At 43.3% G+C, this 21,116-nt stretch overlaps 1 protein-coding gene across 8 annotated transcripts in view; it reads right to left on the bottom strand.

The window, feature by feature from the left end:
• LOC147443070 (tRNA synthetase class I (I, L, M and V) family protein) overlaps window positions 1–21,116 on the bottom strand; it is a 75,381-nt gene that overhangs the window by 49,353 nt on the left and 4,912 nt on the right. For all 8 annotated transcript variants that reach the window (XR_015190225.1, XM_086528998.1, XM_086528999.1 and 5 more), the window contains 13 exons: window positions 2,560–2,673; window positions 2,370–2,467; window positions 2,206–2,284; window positions 1,958–2,116; window positions 1,793–1,882; window positions 1,579–1,712; window positions 1,297–1,456; window positions 1,142–1,225; window positions 848–1,060; window positions 621–746; window positions 378–518; window positions 197–300; window positions 58–121 (listed from right to left, as the gene is read on the bottom strand). Coding sequence is in view for 7 of the 8 variants with exons in the window: in XM_086528998.1 (XP_086385124.1) it covers window positions 58–121; window positions 197–300; window positions 378–518; window positions 621–746; window positions 848–1,060; window positions 1,142–1,225; window positions 1,297–1,456; window positions 1,579–1,712; window positions 1,793–1,882; window positions 1,958–2,116; window positions 2,206–2,284; window positions 2,370–2,467; window positions 2,560–2,673 (1,566 nt within the window). In the remaining variant the exon portion in view is untranslated. The remainder of the gene's footprint in view (window positions 1–57; window positions 122–196; window positions 301–377; window positions 519–620; window positions 747–847; window positions 1,061–1,141; window positions 1,226–1,296; window positions 1,457–1,578; window positions 1,713–1,792; window positions 1,883–1,957; window positions 2,117–2,205; window positions 2,285–2,369; window positions 2,468–2,559; window positions 2,674–21,116) is intronic.

Raw genomic sequence — 21,116 nt, forward strand, 5'->3', positions numbered from 1 at the left:
AATAAATAGAAAAAATGGGCAACAAAGAAGAACAATTGAAATGCCAGATACCCATACCTCCCCAAGCTTGCCTGTAATATCATCTAGAAAATCTTTATCTGGATGAACTACGACCATTTCCCTGATAGAACAAGATGGTAACAAGCATGATACTTTTATGTTAAAAAATTGAGCTTTCTCAAAAAGAGGAACAAACCTGAGAGGAATTTTCAGCGCCTTGTTGTGGCGTTCTCGGATGTTTCTTGCCAAGTCGATGATAGTAATCATCCGGACTACACTTTTCTCAATTCTCTCATCAGTCTGTGCAGGCACCATGGACAATACACAATCTACCAGGGTAACTCCCAGAAAACACAATAGAACGCAGTAGAGCCTACCTCCCCTTGAAAATGTGGAAACTGGCAAAAATGAATGCTTTCTTCTGCATTGGGTCCCAAAAGCTTTCGAATGTTTTGGTACAGAACCTCGGTGAAAAAAGGAGTGAATGGTGCCATAGCCTTACAAGTGGTTAACAGCACCTATGGTCATAAGATGGCAGGACAGAAGGTTAAATGTCAAACATGACAAATGCAGTGGGAAGATGAGGCTAAACCTTAACCTAGCGAGTCTTATATCCTCACATAGAAAAGGGTTGAGAGCGCAATCCTGCAATCCTTATCTCCAGTACGACCTTTCAGTCTTTTTCGATTAAAACGTACATAAATGTTGGTAAGGTTATCGACAAACTTTAGAAGGAAAGGTACAACCTGCATATTACCAGAAATATTTTTTAAAAAAGCAATATGCCATCAATTTGGGTCACTTCAACAAACAAAGCTTCATACATCCAAGGAAGTTAGTTTCATACAGTATAAAGCCGATATGCTTCCATCTCTTCATGCACAAACTGAACTAGGCTCTGTGATGCAGAGTTTATCCATTGGTCTAGCACATTTGTTGAGTTCCGAAGTTCATTGTGATCCAGAGGAGTGAAACATTCATGCCCTTCAACAGCAAGTCTACTTGCATTCTGGACCAAGAACCTGTATGCATTATACCAAGGCAAAAAGACATCTTTTACCTGCAAAACATTGTCAAGGGACATGAGTTAGGTTTTTCGTTTGAAGTAAGAAAGAAAAGGTTCAAAATGTACCAGTCTTACCACTGCAAATACCCCTTCTTCCTTGAAACGTAAGGGCTCTGCTCGAACAACTGGTGAATTTATCAGATATAGACGTAAGGCGTCCTGGGCATACTTGAGATGGTCAGCAGAATACTAACTCTACAATTTCCACAAAGAGGAGATTGGAATCATACCGCTCCGAACTTATCAACAACCTCCATAGGGGGTGGATAATTCCTTAACTTTTTACTCATTTTCTTTCCATCTGTGGCCAGCACCAGTCCATTGCATATAAGATTCTTAAATGCTGGCTTGTTAAAGAGAGCAGTTGAAAGCACCATCAGAGTGTAGAACCTGAGGTGACATTTAGAAGACCGGTATGGCTTGGGTGATTAGGTGATAACAGCATGTGTGACACAAAATATTGGAGAAATTAAACTGTAAGATGCTACCTACTGACATAACCTAGCTCTTACCATCCACGGGTTTGATCCAAGCCCTCTGCAACGAAATCTCCCGGAAAGTTGTGCTCAAATAAGTCTGTGTTCTCGAACGGATAATGAATGTAGGCATAGGGCATAGACCCACTTTCAAACCAGCAATCAAAGACCTGTTCAAAAGGGACACTCAATCTAAAATTTCATTGATTTGTAGAAATGTTCTGTGACAAAAAACATAATCAAATCTTACATCTTCCACTCTTTTCAGGACTCCAAATTCAGTTCCCCTTTTCGAAGGAATAGTTATATGGTCAATCTTATGGCGATGAAGATCACTTACCTTAAATAGAAATCATGACAAAAATGTCAGCAAAACTTGTATAAAACTCAAATGACTCCATGAAACAAAAACTACCTGGCAACCTGAGAGCTCCTCGAGCTCTTTGACTGAACCAATCACGATGATTTCTTTGCCATCGCTGCTTCGCCATATGGGTAGTGGTGTACCCCAGAACCGGGTTCTACTCACAGCCCAATCTCTTGCATTTTCTAACCAATTGTGGAACCGCTTGTCCTGAGGATTGACGAAAAAAAGTATTTTAGTACAATAATCATAGCTTCAACTCGACCGGCCTTGACAATATTGAATCGTCGCCTTCTTACCTTCACAAAGTCTGGAACCCAGTACGTTAGCTTGTTGTTTTTTAACAGGTTCTCCTTGATTTTCTCAACAGCAACAAACCTTTAACAAAAAAGCCCTCTCAATCTTTGAGAGACTAGGATGGAACAAACCTGAAGAAACCTTAATTTGAACTTTTAAAACATACCAGCTAGGAACTGCTTTGTATATCAAAGGAGTGTCTGAACGCCAACAAAAAGGGTATGAATGATTAATACTTCCTGCACTGACAAGGCGCGCTTTCGCCTGCAGACAAATAGCCTTGAACATGCTATCTCGAAGCAACCACAGTCACATGCACATTTTTTTCCATAGTGAAAACTGCAAACAATTAGCACCTTGACAGCAGCAATGATACTTTTGTCTGCATCTTTGACATGCAACCCTTCATAATCTGCTACCTTACCAGTGAAGCACCCATCCACATCCACCGGATCAGGAACATCTTCACCCTGGTCAAGTTACACGTTTGTTCAATAAAATCAAGCCTCGCTTTTCGAGAAAGGAATGAAATAAAATGTATCTTTACATCTGCAAAAGGCCTAAAAGCCTAAAGGCCTATGAGACCAAAAAACTACTGGGAATGTCGTAGTATTGGTCAATTGGGAACTGATGATCTTAGTGGGGATGTCGTACTATTTGATCAATACTATGCATGATGGAGCTGATGATTATACAGTCTTGTGGTTGACTACCACTTTTCTTTATGGGTCAATTTGGGCTTTTCCTGGATTCATCTAGGTATATATCATCGTCATATGATCCAAATGTCTAATACAAAGAATTGAAGGTAAAAATGTTAAAAATGTAAACAAACAAGTGATAAATAGAGCCAAGTGGTAGCATGTGATCAGCGTCATACAATCCAAATGTCTAATACAAAGGATTTGAGGTAAAATGTTAAAAATGTGAACAAACAAGTAAATAAATAGAGCCAATTGGTAGCATATCTCCCAAAGCCTGATCTCCTGGATAGGTTGTCACTATAGCCTAGGGGTACCATAGGATAAACTCTCTCATAGGTCGCTCCATCATGGCATCAATCTCCTCCTCTGTGAAGAACCTTATGCCGAGTTGTTTTATGCCCCTCAATAATGATGAGCCGTGGAAAGTATGTCATTGACAAGATATACGATGAGGACAAGGGCATCAAGATGTACTAATCTCTCTAGCTCTATCTACACGAGTCCCATATACTGAAAACTGATGTAACTTGCAATTTGCTAGCTGAGATGACCTGGAAGCTCGCACAAGCCATGTAGGTAAGATAATAACCGTGTAGCTCCCAATTCGACTCTGTTGACTTTACATCCTGCTAGACCAACTCCAATGGCCTAGACTAGGTCTCGAAATCTGCATCCTATACAATAATGTGGATGTCATCAATGTGTCAAACCACCACAGCTCAGTGGGGGCTCCTAAAATTGTACAAATTAGAAGGTCCGCTCCAAGCTTGTGAGAACTGCATATCCTCGAGTCAGCCTTGAAGTCGCCACCTCTCTCATGGAAAAAGAGGAACCTATAAAAACAGCTCCAGGTATGTGTAAGACTCCATCACTCCAATGAGTATGAGTGTTGAAGCCCTCACTCACAAGGCCACTGTGCTATGCTTTTGAATATGAGAGAAAAGGGACTATAAACACAATTCTCACCATTAAAGCAAAAATGCAGAAAACCAGATGCTTCTTCTATAGTTGGTCCACAAAAATAGTATGGTACTTCTATCACAATAGCTGTGGTAAAAGAAACGAGAAAATTGACAAGACAGAACCAGAGACGAGAAACTCAGGCATCCCAAACGAGAGGGTTGGTTCCCCATGAAATCCACACTTCAAGGAGTTGGCTACTTCCACAGAATGTGGTGAAAACGGTTCACTCCAATTACAATAATCTCATTAGCAAATATATTCCTCTCTAGTAAAGATCAATTAAGCAGAAAAATATATCTCCTTCTTTACAAAGATGTGACTTACTATTGAGACTTCCGGATCTCTTGGTAGATCCAAGAAGATATGTCAAAAGTGTAGTGAACAAGGATATATTCAGAGGAATTGCCTAAAAAAGTCTGATTTGGATACTGGTTCCAATGGCAGCTCATGTTACATCTAAACATATGTTGTGGCTCACACAGCTCTTACCTTCCTCCAGCAGTTTGACACAGCTTATGCAGGAGGGAATTTTACAGAGGCCTCTAAGGTCCGGAAAGCTGCCACTTTCTTGAAAGACAATGCGCTTACATGGTGAACAACATTGTTAATGCAAGGACAAACACCCGCCACATGGGTCTACTTCAAGCAAATGTTTGCATCTGCTTGGCTGTCAAATGAATTTGAAGCCGACGTCATAACAGATTGGCACCAGCTTACTTCGGCTACTTGCAAGAGCTCGCTAGAATACAATCGGAGGTTTTGTGCGTTACTCTCAGTGACCTCCTATAGATTTGTGCCATTGACAGAGCAGATAGAGAAGTACTGTTGTGGGCTGCCTAAAGGGCTTCGGGACTACTGTACCAAGTACAGAGTGGCTACCCTCACCCAACTCATGGAAGTTGCTGACATTGGTCTTGCCTTGTTCAAAGGAGAGGACAGTGGGTTTCTGAGCAACGAGAAAGGAGGGCAGCAAAAGAAAAATTCAGCGAAGAAGCCCTTCGTGAAAACAGCTCTAGAGCATCATAGGGATCAGAAAAAGCCAACAAAGATAAGAACTCAGCCGAGACTTCTGGAGCGCAGGCAAAGAACCAGAAAAGGAAGCCTTTTGTGCGTAAGGTCTTAAATGGTTGAAAACGAATGCTTTATATGCGAGCAGCCTGGTCACTTTGCTACCAATTGTCCAAAAGGAAAAGACCAACTGACTCAGATGATAAAGAGGACCAAAAAGGTAAAAAGCCTAAACCCACAGCAAGTTTGGTGTCAGATATGGTGGGTGACAGGCCAAGTACAGATGCCAGCGAGTTATGCAGAGCATGGGGTAAAGTTAGAGATCAGACGGCACTCGTCTTCTTTGATCCAGGTGCCAAAGCAAACTTTATCTCACCAGAGTTAGCTATGAAGCTGGGCATCAAAGTTGAAGAGATGGGGTACACCGCAGAGGCAGGGTTAGCATGTCCTGGCCACACAAAAGTGTGTTACTCCCATTATTGGAAAGCTGCGTCTACTTATTCAGTCATATGTAGACACAGAAGAATTTTATATCATGGCATTGGAACGGTGCCATGTGTTACTTGGAATTCCGTGGATGTTCAGAGTACATGGCGTGCTGGATGCCTTCGGCAAGACAATCACCCTTCAGCTTAGGGACAAAACTCATGTTTTGGATGTAAAGCTCAAAGGGGAGTCTGTCCCTATTGTATTTGCTTCGGCTATCACTTCTGTAATAAAGAATCATCTTTCTGTGTACTTGATTTTTGCACGTGATGTCTCATATAATTGTCGATCAAATTTATTTGTGTTAGATAAAGAAAGGTCAACATTTTTGCAAGAGTTTAGTGATTGTTTTTTTGATTCATTACCGTCGCAATTGCTGCCAAAGAGACCTGAGGACCATCGGATAGATTTCGTGCCAGGGTGTAGCCCACCAAATAACCCTGCCGCAAGAATACCATCAAGAATAGGTTTCCTATTCCAAGGGCGCGATGATAAAAGAGTGCTAACAACACAAGATCATGATTCATCAGTCGCATGTATTTATGGTATGCAATCGAGGACGTTTGCGATTTCAAGAGGGCGGTATGTCACGAGGACGTGGCAACTGTTAACTATGTCACGAGGACATGGCAACGGCTAACTTTAGTTGTTGGTTTCTTTATTTTGTTTTATTTTTGAGACCCTCTTTTTGAAGTTGCAAATGATCAGACATTGTATGGCCAATGTGAACGGTAGTTTCACCCGCACGACGAGGAGTTGGTATGCACTGAAACTCGTATAGTAAAAGGATGTCTAGGCTCAATTCAAGATCATGTAGGTCCCCCAGTCGCACTTTGCAAGTTGGTGGATACTAGGAAGTGAACTCAATAAAGGCATAATGCCAAGGTGGGGTCACCAAAGGAAAGTACCCGACAGCTGGGCCACATTGCATTTTTGGATGCAGTCCCAATGGGGATAGATGGTCAAATGACCACTGAGAGTCCAACGAAAGCATTCCCTAAAATTTAGGGAGCTGCTATTTTTTACCATGAAATCTGTTCGTGTCATTACCTCCGGAATGACAAGGGGAACATTTTAGAACTCTACTGCAAAGTAAACTAGGCAACCAGTCGGGAGATTTTGTAAGCGGCAACCCCGAAACCGGAAATTGCTTGTAAGTGTGCCACTTTCCTCATGCAGAAGAAGGTAACGCTGAATTTCTAGCTGAGAGAGCTCATTTTGCAAGTTTTTGTCACAGGTTGAGAGCTATTGATTGCAAGCTTTCCCTCTCATGTACACTGTGGTGCAAGAAGTCCTGTCCTGCACACCTCACACTGCTCTCTCTGTCACGAGGACGTGGCAACTGCTAGCCTTAGTTGTTGGTTTCTTTCCAATGATTTTTGTTTAATTTTTGAGATCCTCTTTTTGAAGTTGCAAACGGTCGGACATTGTATCGCCAATGTGAACAGAAGTTTCACCCGCAGACGGGAAGTTGGTCGGCACTGGAACTCGTAAAGTAAAAGGATGTCTAGGCTCAGTTCAAGATCATATAGGTACCCCCATCGCACTTAGCAAGTTGGTGAATACTAGGAAGTAAACTCAATAAAGGTATAAAGTCGAGGTGGGATCACCAACAGAAAGTATCCGACAGTTGGCCACATTGCACTTTTGGATGCGGTCAGATGGTCAGATGACCACTGGGAGCCCAACGGAAGCATCTTCTAAAATTTGGGGAACTGCTATTTCGGGCCACGAAATCTGTTCGCGTCATTAGCTTCACAATGACAAGGGAAACATTTTATTACTCTGCTGCAAAGTCAATTGATGCACCAATTGAGAGATTTTTCAACAGGAAGCCCAATGCGGGGTAATTGCATGTATGAGTGCCAAGTCGCACTTTTTGGCCAATTTACCAAGTTAGGGAGAATAGAACTCGTAACTGACTTTTAGGAGCAATTTTGGAGGCTGATAACTGTGATTTTCAACCATTTTTCTCCATTTTTGAGCTTCCCATGACTTTACCTAGGACGAATGAGCTCATTTTCAGCATTGAAAGGCACCAGATGCGTGTTTACAGGGCTGTTTTGCTGCGTTTTTAGCCATACGCACGTTTTGGCAACCGTGGAAATCTTTCTCTTTTTGCATCTATTTGTTCACAAATGCATTACACGTCAAGCACAGAAGAGAGGACGCTCGATTTATGCTGGGGAGACGCTTCATTGAGAACGTGTCACAGGTTAAGAGCTATGGAGTGCTTTCTTTCCCTCTCATGTACAGTGTGGTGCTAGGAGTGATGCCATGCACACTACACATTGCTCTCTCTCTCCCCCCTCGTGCAGTTATGTGATGCCCCACAAGAGGGCTCTTCGTTCGACTGATGTACAGCTGTGTGGGTTCATGCTTTTGTGTTGAGGCAAGAGCCTCCTTGAGCAGGAACAGGGGTAGCTAATTGCTACTCCAAAGCAGGCACCGGTGAGGGTCATAACCTCACCGTACAGGTGCGTTTTCAGCGTTGTGCATGCGTTATAAATTAACTGTTTTTCAGCCATACGGACGCAAGAACCATTGGGAATAGTGCCCCACTGACAGAGGACAGTTAGGGGACTGTTTGGGGCTGAAAAAAGGGTAAAAACCAGTAAATACAGCGTGCTGAATTCACTGTTTTTGGGCAAGAATCAAAGGGTATACGCCAATGGAAGTGAGTTCTAGCAGGGGAATTGGTTTCGCGTAAGTTTTGGGGCTGTTATGCTGCCGAAATTTGGCCAAATCAGGTAGTATCTAGCGGGACAGAAGTAAAGGATTCCAAGGACTCCATTTTGTAATTTACCCTCTCAAAGAATAAGGAAATACTGAAAGGCGCGCCAATTTTGGGGCCTACAGGTTGTCGACGTCTGCTCGGGGCATTCTAGCTTCCGAGACGTGTGTGTACTTAAGTGTTAATCCCCGTCACAGGTTTCCTTTGCAGGTTCTCTCTGTGTGTATATAAAGTAAAAAATTTCGGGTGAGCCAAAGCCTACCGTCCCACGGGTCGGTTGCAAGGTTCCGTTGCCGGGACAACGATCACTTTTTCCTCAAAGAGTGAGCCTCGGTTGTTTTGGGTAAAGACACAAGAGTACAGGAACGCGGGATTATACTATGACCGACAAAGGGAAGGGCATTATGGAAGAGGGTTCCTCTTCATAGGACAAACAGAAAATTCTGCATGTTTGCCCTGCCAAAAAGTGATCAAATTAGGGTTGATTTTTTGCTGCGTTTTTAGGGTTTGCAAGTATGAACCAAGATGAGATAGCGAGAGGTCTCACGGTGGTAGATTGGCCACTAGATCTCCTGCGAAAGTGATGTGGGTCTGCGAGGTGACACGCTGCTCGTCGATTCTCTGAGGCAATTGCTTGGATTCTTTGACGCATTGGTAAATCATCTTGAAATTTGAGCTTACTTGGTTGTGGGGGTACGTCACACTGTTGTGGAATTATGCTCGTTTGCAGAGGCAAGAGCCTCTTGCACAGGTAAAAAGTTAAGGGACAGGTTGCAAAATGCTATGTGATGAAGTTCAAGAACTATCCGCCTATGGATGCAAAGTGGATGGAAGAGCATGAACTGTCAGAGTCACCAAATGTATTGCAGCTTTACCTTGAAGAATTTGGGTTACAACCTATTTATGCCCCAACCGCCAAGTGGCACTTTTTGGCCAATTTACCGAGTTAGGGAGAACAGAACTCGTAACTGAGTTTCAAGAGCAGTTTTGGAGGCTGATAACTATGATTTTCAACCATTTCTCTCCATTTTTGAGCTTCCCATGACGTTACCTAGGATCAAGGAGCTCATTTTCAACATTGGAAGGCATGAGATGCGTGTTTCCAGGGCTGTTTTGCTGCGTTTTCAGCGATACGCAGGTTTTGGCAGCCATGGAAATCTTTCCCTTTTTGCATCTATTTGTTCACACATGCATTACAGGTCAAGCGCAGAAGAGAGGACGCTCGATTTATGCTGGGGAGACGCTTCATTGAGAACGTGTCACAGGTTAAGAGCTATGGAGTGCTTTCTTTCCCTCTCATGTGCAGTGTGGTGCTAGGAGTGATGCCTTGCACACTACACACTGCTCTCTATCTCCCCTACGTGGAGTTATGTGATGCCCCACAAGAGGGCTCTTCATTTGACTGATGTACAACTATTTGGGTTCATGCTTTTGTGCTGAGGCAAGAGCCTCTTTGAGCAGGAACAGGGATAGCTAACTGCTACTCCAAAGCAGGCACCGGTGAGGGTCATAACCTCACCGTACAGGTGTGTTTTTAGCGTTGTGTATGCACTGTAAATTGACTGTTTTTCAATCATACGGACGCCAGAACCATTGGGAATAGTGCCCCACTGGCAGAGGACAGTTAGGGGACTATTTGGGACTGAAAACAGGGTAAAAACCAGTAAATACAGCATGCTGACTTTACTGTTTTTTGGGCAGAATTCAGAGGGTATATGCCAGTGGAAGTGAGTTCCAGCAGGGAAATTGGTTTCACGTAAGCTTTTGGGCTATTATACTGCCGAAGTTTGGCCAAATACGGTAGTATCTAGCGGGACACATGTAAAGGATTCCCAGGACTCCACTTTGTAATTTACCCTCTCAAAGAATAAAGAAATACTGAAAGGGGTGCCAAATTTGGGACCTACAGGTTGCCGACGTCTGCTCGGGGTGTCACCAGCCAGTGGCAATTCCATTTTTGTTTATTTTCTCTTTCTTTCTTTGGGGAATTATTTGTTTTACCTTTTGGAAACACCCCTCTAGAAATCTAACTTCCCTGCATTGCATAGCCAGTGTGGAACTGTTCAGAGAGAGTCCAGGCCTGAGGGCTAAAGAGCACTAAGGTTGGACAAGGACTATGGTTAGCCAAAGTGGGATCATTGGCCAGCCAAAGCGGAATCCTTTGCTACATAGGCTACATATCAATTCTGGGTGTGGCTGCAGTGTACAAAGAGGGTAAGATGACCTAGAAGAATGTAATGGCAGAAACTCCTAAATTTTAGGGATTGCTATTTTTGGACGACAAAATGTCTTCGCGTCATTACGTGCATTTTGACATGGGAATCATTTTGTTACTCTGTGGCCAAGTCAACAGAGACTGCAGGTGAGATATTTTTAGACCCGAGGGTCTAAAGCGCGAAAATGCACAAATGAGTGACACTTGACACTCTAAGGCCAGTTTACTACTTAAAGAGAAGGTAAAAACGTGATTTTCAGCTGTGAGCTCGTTTTTGAGTGCTGTCACAAGTGGGAGAGCTTCAATGGAGTGCTGGCTTACCCTCTATGTACAGTGAGGTGCAGGATGTCATGACCTGCACACCTCTCACTGCTCTCTCTCTCCCCTATTCTTTATGGTTATGTCCCTCTAGTGGACTTTTCATTTGACCAATGTACAGTTATGTGGGTTCATGCGCGATTGCCGAGGCAAGAGCCTCTTGCACAGGTATTGGATTAGCTAGCGGCTAATCCCCCGCAGGTACAGGTGAATTCGGAGAGGTTTCACGTGCGAAATCCCGTCCGATTCAAAGGGCAAGTAGCCCTACAACAAGTGCGGGAGCTCAAGGACTAGCTACGGATGCGACCGGCACGCGAATGGAGCAGTGAATTACAGCCTGCTGTGTATTTTTGCGGGTTTAGGGTTTCGGCCCTAAACGGACCCTCATACCCCCAGGAGGTTCGGGGACGCAAGGGGACCGCTGTACAGGTGATCTGGCGCATTTTCAGGGCAGAAAACAGAGAATTCAGCGTGCTGCAGATTCTCGCCAGGTTTTGCAAAGTGTCCGTATGCGTCGGGAAAGTCATCCAATGCGTGGGAATACTGACTGTGAAGGGTCCTAGTACAGTTATGCTGCCGAAATTGGGCCAGAACAAATGGAATTCAGCCCGGATTATGCGGGACAGCTTGTAGGAAATCACAGGTTTTATTCCCTCTATTAAAGAATAAAGAAATACCGAAAGGGGTGCCTATTTAGGGGCCAATCTTGTGTCTGACTCGCATACAGATGCATTCTAGCATATGTATCCCATTCCCCTCTCTTGTGTCATTATAGCACAGGTAGAATAGACGACTAATAATGGGTGAAAGCTAAATCAAGGTTTGAAGTAAAGTCTACCGCCCTTTTTGAAGTTAACAGGCCGGTTACAGGTTCCATCGACGGGATTAAATCACTTTTTCCTCAAGAAGTGAGCCTTGGTCGGTTTGGGTTAAAGAGACACAAAGAGTTTGGGATGACCTTGAAAACACAGAGAGTTTGAAAGTAGATCGAGTGGATTTACAGGTGAGAAAGGCTACGAGAGTCTTTCTTTGGATACAGGTGAGAAAGGCTACGAGTCTTTCTTTGGATTTACAGGTGAGAAAGGCTACGAGAGTCTTTCTTTGGATACAGGTGAGAAAGGCTACGAGTCTTTCTTTGGATACAGGATGGATGGCAACAAGGAAGAGGGTTCCTCTTCAGAGGATAGACAGCCTATTCCAACTGCACATGATATTGGCGAGAGTTCAGGCCAAGCAGAGAAAGCTTTGCAACTTGTTATTGCTATGACCATGTTCAAGATATTGATGGAGAATCCAAGATTTATGGAGTTCATACGATCTTCATCAATAGCATATCAAGTTCAAGGCAGTTTTGGCATGCCAGGAACAGTGTTTAGGGGTATGCAAGGCATGGTGCCCAACCCCATGTATGCAAACATTGGTTTGCACCCAGGATTTCAAGGCACACAAGGTCAGTTTGGGGTGTCACAAGGCAACTTGGGTATGGCTGGTTTTTCAATCCCATCAGTGAATATGACACTTGGACATCAACATGTTACTGGCCAGGGAGTACAGATGGCTCCCACAGGTGTACCCATTATGCAAACTGTCTCTTTTGACAACTTGGAGTCAATGGATAAGCTAAAGCCATACAAAGAAGATGATCAGTGAGTCCATTGACACATTCAATGGCTTTGATGAGAGGACAAAGGTTTTCTCTTTCCTCGAACAGTTTGACAAAGCATTTGTTGGAAGGAGCATTTATAAAGTCAGGAAAGCTGCCACTTTTCTGAAAAAAAAAATGCAAGTCAGTGGTGAAATACACTGTTGTTACAAGGACAGACTCCTTCCACTTGGAATGATTTCATACAGGTACCGAATTAGCTAAAGGCTAATTCAAAACAGGTACAGGATGATTTAACGAGATTTCTTGCGAGAAATCTCGTGTAAATCAAAGGGCAAGTAGTCCTGCTGATGCAGAAGATTAAAGGCTACGAATTGGTGCGATTGCCACGCAAAACAGAGCGCGAAAGAAGAAAATACAGCTTGCTGTTCTTTTCCACAGATTTAGGGTTTTGACCCTATTTGATGTTTTTTTGTCCCAAGAGCTTCGGGGAAGCTAGAGGATAGTAATACAAGTGATTTGGAATATTTTAGGAGCTAAAAACAGAGAATTCAGCGTGCTGAATTTCCATGACAGGTTTGCAAAAGTGCTCTATTATGCGTGGATAATCACTTGGATATGTGGATTTTTGGTTGTGAAGGTTTCTACTACAGTTATGCTGCCAAAATTGGGTCAAAAAGAGAATTCTCAGCCCAATAAAAGTGACAGCATAGGGGTAGATCACAGGTTAATCTCCAAAGATCAAGATGAAGAGCAGAGAAAGATTGTTTTCGATGCTCAATATGCAAATCAATGATATTGCATAAAGGCTGAAATTGCCTGAGAGTTGGAAGATTCACAATGCGTTTCACGTGAGTCTTCTCAGACCCTATGTGGGTGATGTGCCAGAAGATATGCCAGCTAAGAAGATATGCCAGCTGAAGATCAGCCGGAAGTCGAGGAACTTGACGAGATCTTGGTCCCGGAACAGATTTTGGCACATAAAGAAAGAAAAGAAAAGGCAAGGTTGCAAGGTGCTGTTTGGTAAAGTTCAAAAGCTATTCACCTCTGGATGTCAAGTGGATGGAAAAAAGTGAACTTGCAGAGTCACCAAAAGTATGGGAACTTAAAACCTTGGTTGCAACCTACCTTGACCCCCTGAGATTCAGAGCTACATGGATTGTCAGTGTGACAATGGCTTCTGAAAGAAATGATGTACATGTTACTTACAGTGAGCTCAAATGAAGTGCATGTTACATGAATGTTAAGAGTTGTACAGATTGTCAGTTTGGCAATTGCTCTTATGGAATGTCCAAAAGATTGTTTAGTGCTATAGAAGTGAGTATTTCTTGTCAGTTTGTCATGGGTACAACAATTATTTCTATTGAAGAGTACATGTGTAACTGCATTCTTAAACTGTCGGTTTGGGTATGCTCGAAAAGTTACTGGATCCAACGTGTACTAATAGACAGTGACAAAATGTGACGCTTCCATTTTGTCATTGGAAAGTTATGGACTCAAAGCAATGGCAGAGTGTGACGTTTCCACTATGTCATTGGGACAGGGTTCACACGCAAGCAATACATGTGTCAACGAAGTGTTGAATACACCAGGGTTGACAATGAGCATGTATGTGTCGTGCATGTGTCGACAGGTGTTGAATACACCCGAGTGTTGACTGTAAGCATGTACGACATAGGTGCAAACGAGGACGTTTGAGATTTCAAGAATGGGGTATGTCACCAACCAGTGGCAATTCCATTTTTGTTTATTTTCTCTTTCTTTGGAGAATTTATTTGTTTTACCTTTTGGAAACACCCCTCTAGAAATCTAACTGCCCTGCATTGCATAGCCAGTGTGGAACTGTTCAGAGAGAGTCCAAGCCTGAGGGCTAAAGAGCACTAAGGTTGGACAAGGACTATGGTTAGCTAAAGTGGGGTCATTGGCCAACCAAAGCGGAATCCTTTGCTACATAGGCTACATTTCAGTTCCAGGTGTGGCTGCAACGTACAAAGAGGGTCAGATGACCTAGAAGAATATAATGGCAAAAACTCCTAAATTTTAGGGATTGCTATTTTTGGATGGCGAAATGTCTTCACGTCATTACGTGCATTTTGACATGGGGATCATTTTGTTACTCTGTGGCCAAGTCAACAGAGACTGCAGGTGAGATATTTTTAGACCCGAGGGTCTAAAGCACGAAAATGCACAAATGAGTGACACTTGACACTCTGAGGCCAGTTTACTACTTAAAAAGAAGGCAAAAACGTGATTTTCAACTGTGAGCTCGTTTTTGAGTGCTGTCACAGGTGGGAGAGCTTCAATGGAGTGCTGGCTTACCCTCTATGTACAGTGAGGTGCAAGATGTCATAACCTGCACACCTCTCACTGCTCTCTCTCCCTTATTCTTTATGGTTATGCCCCTCTAGCGAGCTTTTCATTTGACCAATGTACGGTTATGTGGATTCATGCGCGATTGCCGAAGCAAGAGCCTCTTGCACAGGTACTGGATTAGCTAGCGGCTAATCCCCGGCAGGTACAGGTGAATTCGGAGAGGTTTCACGTGCGAAATCCCGTCCGATTCAAAGGGCAAGTAGCCCTACAGGTGCGGGAGCTCGAGAACTTGCTACGGATGCGACCGGCACACGAAATGGAGCAGTAGCCTGCTGAGTATTTTTGCAAGTTTAGGGTTTCGGCCCTAAACGGACCCTCATACCCCCAGGAGGTTCGGGGACACAAGGGGACCGCTGTACAGGTGATCTGGCGCATTTTCGGGACAGAAAACAAAGAATTCAGCGTGCTGCATATTCTCGCCAGGTTTTGCAAAGTGTCCGTATGCGTCGGGAAAGTCATCCAATGCGTGGGAATACTGACTATGAAGGGTCCTAGTACAGTTATGCTGCCGAAATTGGGCCAGAACAGATGGAATTCAGCCCGGATTATGCGGGACAGCTTGTAGGAAATCACAGGTTTTATTCCCTCTGTGAAATACCGAAAGGGGCGTCTATTTAGGGGCCAATCTGGTGTCTGACTCGCATACAGATGCATTCTAGCATCTGTATCCCATTCCCCTCTCTTGTGTCATTATAGCACAGGTAGAATAGACGACTAATAATGGGTGAAAGCTAAATCAAGGTTTGAAGTAAAGTCTCCGCCCTTTATGGAGTTAAAGGGCCGGTTACACGGGGCATTCTAGCTTCCGAGCCGTGTGTGTACTTAACACTAGTCCTGTAAAAAACCAACCACTTTTGCGGCTTTTTAAGACTTTTGTAAAAAAAATATCAACACTATGTTAGTTATTCAAATAGAAAATGGTTTCAGGGAACTATGACCAACACTCAATATAAGTTGCTAAAAAATAGTACATAGCTAAATGAAGGTCTAAAGGTGTCTTTCCATTGCCATTTCCTACAACTAATTTGTGCAAATGGACAAAAATTTTCTATTTTATTTTGAAAGTAAAAATCATTGTTAAACAAACCCAAACGTCTCTGAAAAATCCCTCAATAGGTATGTAATAGATGTATCAAGCTTTTTTAACCATATACAAAGACTGTCGACATTTTTTACTTCTCCAAGTTAAGTGTTGAAGTGCAATTTTACGTAAAATTTACTAATTTTAGAAAAGTAATTTTCTTAATTTTTGAGCTTTTCATGTAAATTGTGTATTTTGAAACCTTTTTCATATCTTGAACCCATAATTAAGAAGTTTCATGAAATTTTGATGTCATATACAAAAGTTATGTTTCATTTATTAGAATCCTGATGTGAGCCATTTTTGTGGCTTCAACCACTTTTGTGGCTCATTACAAGTCTAGTGTTAAGTGTTAATTCCCGTCGCAGGTTTCCTTTGCACATTCTCTCTGTGTGTGTCTAAAGTAAAGAGTTTCGGGTGAAAGCCAAAGCCTACCGCCCCACGGGCCGATTTCACTCTCCCTTTCCTACGTGCAGTAATGTGATGTCCCACAAGAGTGCTCTTCATTTGAATCATGTACAGTTGTGAGGTCTTATGCGTTTTTGTTGAGGCAACAGCCTTCCTAAGCAGGAACAAGAGTAGCTAATTGCTGCTCCAAAAGCAAGCACCAGCCATACAAGTGCGTTTTCAGCGCTGGTTATGCGCTGAATTTAGACCGTCTTTTAGCCATACGGGTGCCAGAACCATTGCAGACAATGCCCCACTTAAGGGACTGTTTAGGGCTGAAAACAGGACAAAAATCAGTAAATACAACGTGCTAAATTTACTGTTTTTAAGCAGAAAACAGAGGGTTTATGTCAATGGAAGTGAGTTCCAACAAGGGAATTGGTTTCGGACCCTTAAACCAATTCAGGTGCCATGAAGATGGAAAGCTTCATGCACCACAATTATGCTTTTACAACAAAAGAACTTGTCCCCGGCCTCAATCTCAAGGCCTCAAAACACCATAAATGGTGGAGAAAGCTGACAGGGAGTGAGGGGCCATTGAAGCTCGACTCTTGCTTGGATTTGCATTCCATAGCCAAGAGGTGCTGGTGTAGGCTCTCTACTTCTCAAGCTTGGAGAAGGAGATGGAGTTCTTGCTCTACACATGAAGAAGTGTGTGAGTGTGTATTCACTCATGTCCTAAAAAAAACAAGCCTCCTCTCTTGCTTGGTTGACCCCTCTCTCTCCTAACTATTGCTTGATCTTCATTGGTCCATGTTAGGGCTTAGCCAATCAATGACCTGCAACAAAACAAGCAAGGGATGTAGCATTGTGACAAGTGTCCTTCTTCCCCGCTTTAGGGGGGAGCTTGGATAATTATTTAAATGAAGCTAAATTCTTATTGGTGCACTAGGTCAACTCGCCAATAGAAATTTAGATGGCTTATGGGTTGCTCAATTCTTATTGGACCCTTTGGTGGACTGTCCAATAGGAATTTAGAGGTCTTAATTCTTATTGGTTTTTTTAATAGGCTTTTCTAAAGACTAAAATGTCTAAGCTTAATTGTATCAAGCTATTCTCATTGGTCAAACCTATAGGCCATCCAATAGGATTTAGGCATAATTGGGGCAACTCGGCTAAGGGCCTGACATGTGGCCTTAATGCTTCAAGTGGAAGAGATGAGACCTGACATGTGGCTTGACATGTGTTCTTAATACTTTGAGTGAAAAAGGTGAGGCCTGATATGTGGCTTGACATGTATTCTTAATACTTTTGAGTAAAAAAGGTGAGGTCTAACATGTGGATTGATGTGTTCTTAATGCTTTAAGTGAAAAAGATGACTTGTAGAAAAGGTGACTTTTGGGAAGTGTGTGGGTGCATTCTCTCTTATCCCCCACCTATAGGGCTTGCCCCCTCCCCTTTTTCTTTTTGATCCATGTTGACTTGAAGCTATCTCAAGGTTGGGTATGGTTCCCACCTCAAGCACCTCAAAATTGGACATGGTTCCCACCTTATGGTCCTACGTCTAGGGTCTTTAACACTAACAGGTCTTATTGAAGCTTAACCTAAGCTAAGGTCTTTTCAAGCTTCATTAGGTGCACATTGCTCTATGGTAGACCATCTCCTTTTTGGACCATCTCTCCTCTTGGTCCCTTGCTGAGATAGGTCTAGCAGCACATGTTATTAATAATTAGTCTAACACTTGTTCACTTTTATCTTCCCATATTAAATGGTCAGTTTAACATGAGAAAATCATTTGAGATAGGTAGATATTAAATTTTATGACAGCTTTTCTCAAAGCATACCGGTTCCCTAAAGTTTACAGCGTCATGTCTCGACCCCGGACTTATTAGTTACTCCCACCCTTACTTCATCGCGCATCGAGCGCGCTCCCGTCTTCATCGCTCTGTTTTGAAGGACATAAGCTATCACAAATGCGGGCACCACGTGCCAATAGAAAAGAACAGACTGAACAACTTTAAGCACTTCACATAACAACTGAATTGAAATGGAGAGAGAGAGAGAGACGACACGCGACACGGAGTGGCGGAATTCCACCCCAGAGAGTATTGGCCCCAAACCTTGGCGCCCCTTTCGGTATTTCTTTATATTATTGCTGATTCGCAAAGTACAACAGCCGGGGAGCACCTCCTCTGCAATCTGCGCGCTGAAGAGTGCCAGAGAGGGCCCCCAAGGCTCATATTTAAAGGCCCAAAGCCTAAAAGCATCAAATATGAAAAGCTGACTCCAAAAAATCACTTTCCTAAAATTTCGGGATTTTCCTAAAAATCCGCCGCGAATTCCGGGACGTTCGTACAGGTGCCACATCATCATATTTTGATGTGCAAAGTCTTTTGAGTGTGTTCTGCTTTATTTTTAATGCCTTTATGCCACTTGGGGCCCCATCGGACGAGGTCCCCATAAGTTGGTAGGACTTCTTTTGTTGCTTGTTCTTCTTAGGGTTTCTAGAATTAGGGTTTGCAGGTTTTAGGGTTAGGGTTTCCAGAATTAGGGTTCAGCAGTTAGGGTTACCACGTCCTCACTCTGTGACACTTCTTCTACTGCTTCTTAGGGTTTAGGCACCTCGGCCGGCATCTGTAAGTTGGCCCCATTCTTTGGGCTTGACACGTCAGCAATTTGTTACATCTCCCCTTCTTGAAAGAGAGTAATCGTCCGCGATTACAGCATATCTGCAAAACAACTCAAGTTAGCTCAAAAATTTCCGAGGGACATTTCGAGGGACAATCAATTTGCTCTTTTTATTAAGGAGTTAGCTTCTCCTTTCTGCTCTTTTGATCAAGGAGTTAGCTGCTCCTATCGGCTGTTTTGATCAAGGAGTTAGCTTCTCCTTTCGTCCAGATCGAAACTCTTGATATTCCGGCGTAGTAAAATTAGCCATCACACCCAGACCGTACTGATCTTCCTCGGGTGTCTTGATGCACTAAAATTACATACCCAGGCAATCTCATCCAATTAGGAATATTCAGTAATTGACACATCACAATGCAACACAAATGCTCACATATGCATGTTACAAGACACAACAAACAGCGCCGCTGAGCACTCCTCCGAGACAAACGGTCTACGGTATGAAGCTACTCAACGACTACCTCGTCACTCCCCCCGCAAATAACCTAAGAAGGTCCGGGCCATGAGCTCAGAGGACTGTACAACCAAACGCTCCCCAGACCGCAGTCTGCGTCGCTCGGAGGTTCAAGCATACAACGAAACGCTCCCCAGGCATCGGCCTGCGTCGTTCCGAGGTTCAAACAATATCAAGACAATATTTCTGACTCCTCCACTCGGGAGTAAAAAATCACCAATCAATGAAACCGGCATTGAAACCAAAGTCAAACATTTCAAATCGGCACCAAGACAGGTTCAAAACAGATATCATCCATTTCAAACAAATTCCAAACAGGATCACCAAACAAGATCAAACAGAACTTAAACTTAGAAAGCAATCTCGACATCAATCGAGCTCGAAAAGTCGACTGACTTTCCATCTTGAAACCTGCACCAAAAATTAGGGTTAGGTTCCTTCCATGAGGTCGTAGCCGAGCACAACATGGTCCATCAGCTCTTGGACAGACAGTGTTTCTTTGGCGGCGATGGTAGTCCCAAGAGATAGCAATCACACTGAACCTCCAAGGTCATCTGCTCGTGAAGAGACATCTACTGAGAGATGTCGAGAAATTTCAATTTATAATCTGCTAGGGTTTCCATGGCAAGCATTTCAGGATACCCCACTCTGCCAGAAGTAGCACTCCGAAGGAAGATGTCAGAAACCATATAACTTCGGACAAAAATTTTCTTGAAAGCTTGCCAAGTACTTGGAGTATGCTGCTTGGTAGCTATAGACATCAACATCTGCATGGCACTGCTTCTGAGAAAAACAGTGACTTGAAACAAATCTGGATCCTTCTCTTGCATGGCTTATGCCATGTAAGACATGAGCGGTGAAGACGGGAGCGCGCCCGATGCGCGATGAAGTAAGGGTGGGAGTGGCTGATACCTCAAATATAATTCAATTCCAATAGCTCTGTCTGCTCTTTTGTAGGACCGGTATGCTTTCAGAAAAGCACACGCCTGATGCTCTGATACCACTGTCACAAATGCGGGCACCACGTGCCAATAGAAAAGAACAGACTGAACAACTTTAAGCACTTCAAATAACAACTGAATTGAAATGGAGAGAGAGAGAGAGAGACGACACGCGACACGGAGTGGCGGAATTCCACCCCAGAGAGTATTGGCCCCAAACCTTGGCGCCCCTTTCGGTATTTCTTTATATTATTGCTGATTCGCAAAGTACAACAGTCGGGGAGCACCTCCTCTGCAATCTGCGCGCTGAAGAGTGCCAGAGAGGGCCCCCAAGGCTCATATTTAAAGGCCCAAAGCCTAAAAGCATCAAATATGAAAAGCTGACTCCAAAAAATCACTTTCCTAAAATTTCGGGATTTCCCTAAAAATCCGCCGCGAATTCCGGGACGTTCGTACAGGTGCCACATCATCATATTTTGATGTGCAAAGTCTTTTGAGTGTGTTCTGCTTTATTTTTAATGTCTTTATGCCACTTGGGGCCCCATCGGACGGGGTCCCCATAAGTTGGTAGGACTTCTTTTGTTGCTTGTTCTTCTTAGGGTTTCTAGAATTAGGGTTTGCAGGTTTTAGGGTTAGGGTTTCCAGAATTAGGGTTCAGCAGTTAGGGTTACCACGTCCTCACTCTGTGACACTTCTTCTACTGCTTCTTAGGGTTTAGGCACCTCGGCCGGCATCTGTAAGTTGGCCCCATTCTTTAGGCTTTGACACGTCAGCAATTTGTTACATAAGCCATAAAGAATCCCAGATTACACATAGGTTCTCATGGAGAATTGACAAAGATAACACCTCTCAACAGGAAGGCAAAGAAAAGTTGAAATTCGACATGGGAACTGAAGAAAAGAATGACGATTTGAGCAAATTTTTCGGCGGAGAAGTTTGCCAGAGCGAAGTACAAGTG

This window comes from Adiantum capillus-veneris, chromosome 14 (genome assembly GCF_014529385.1).
Source record: "Adiantum capillus-veneris isolate H3 chromosome 14, ASM1452938v2, whole genome shotgun sequence".
NCBI lineage: Eukaryota > Viridiplantae > Streptophyta > Polypodiopsida > Polypodiales > Pteridaceae > Adiantum > Adiantum capillus-veneris.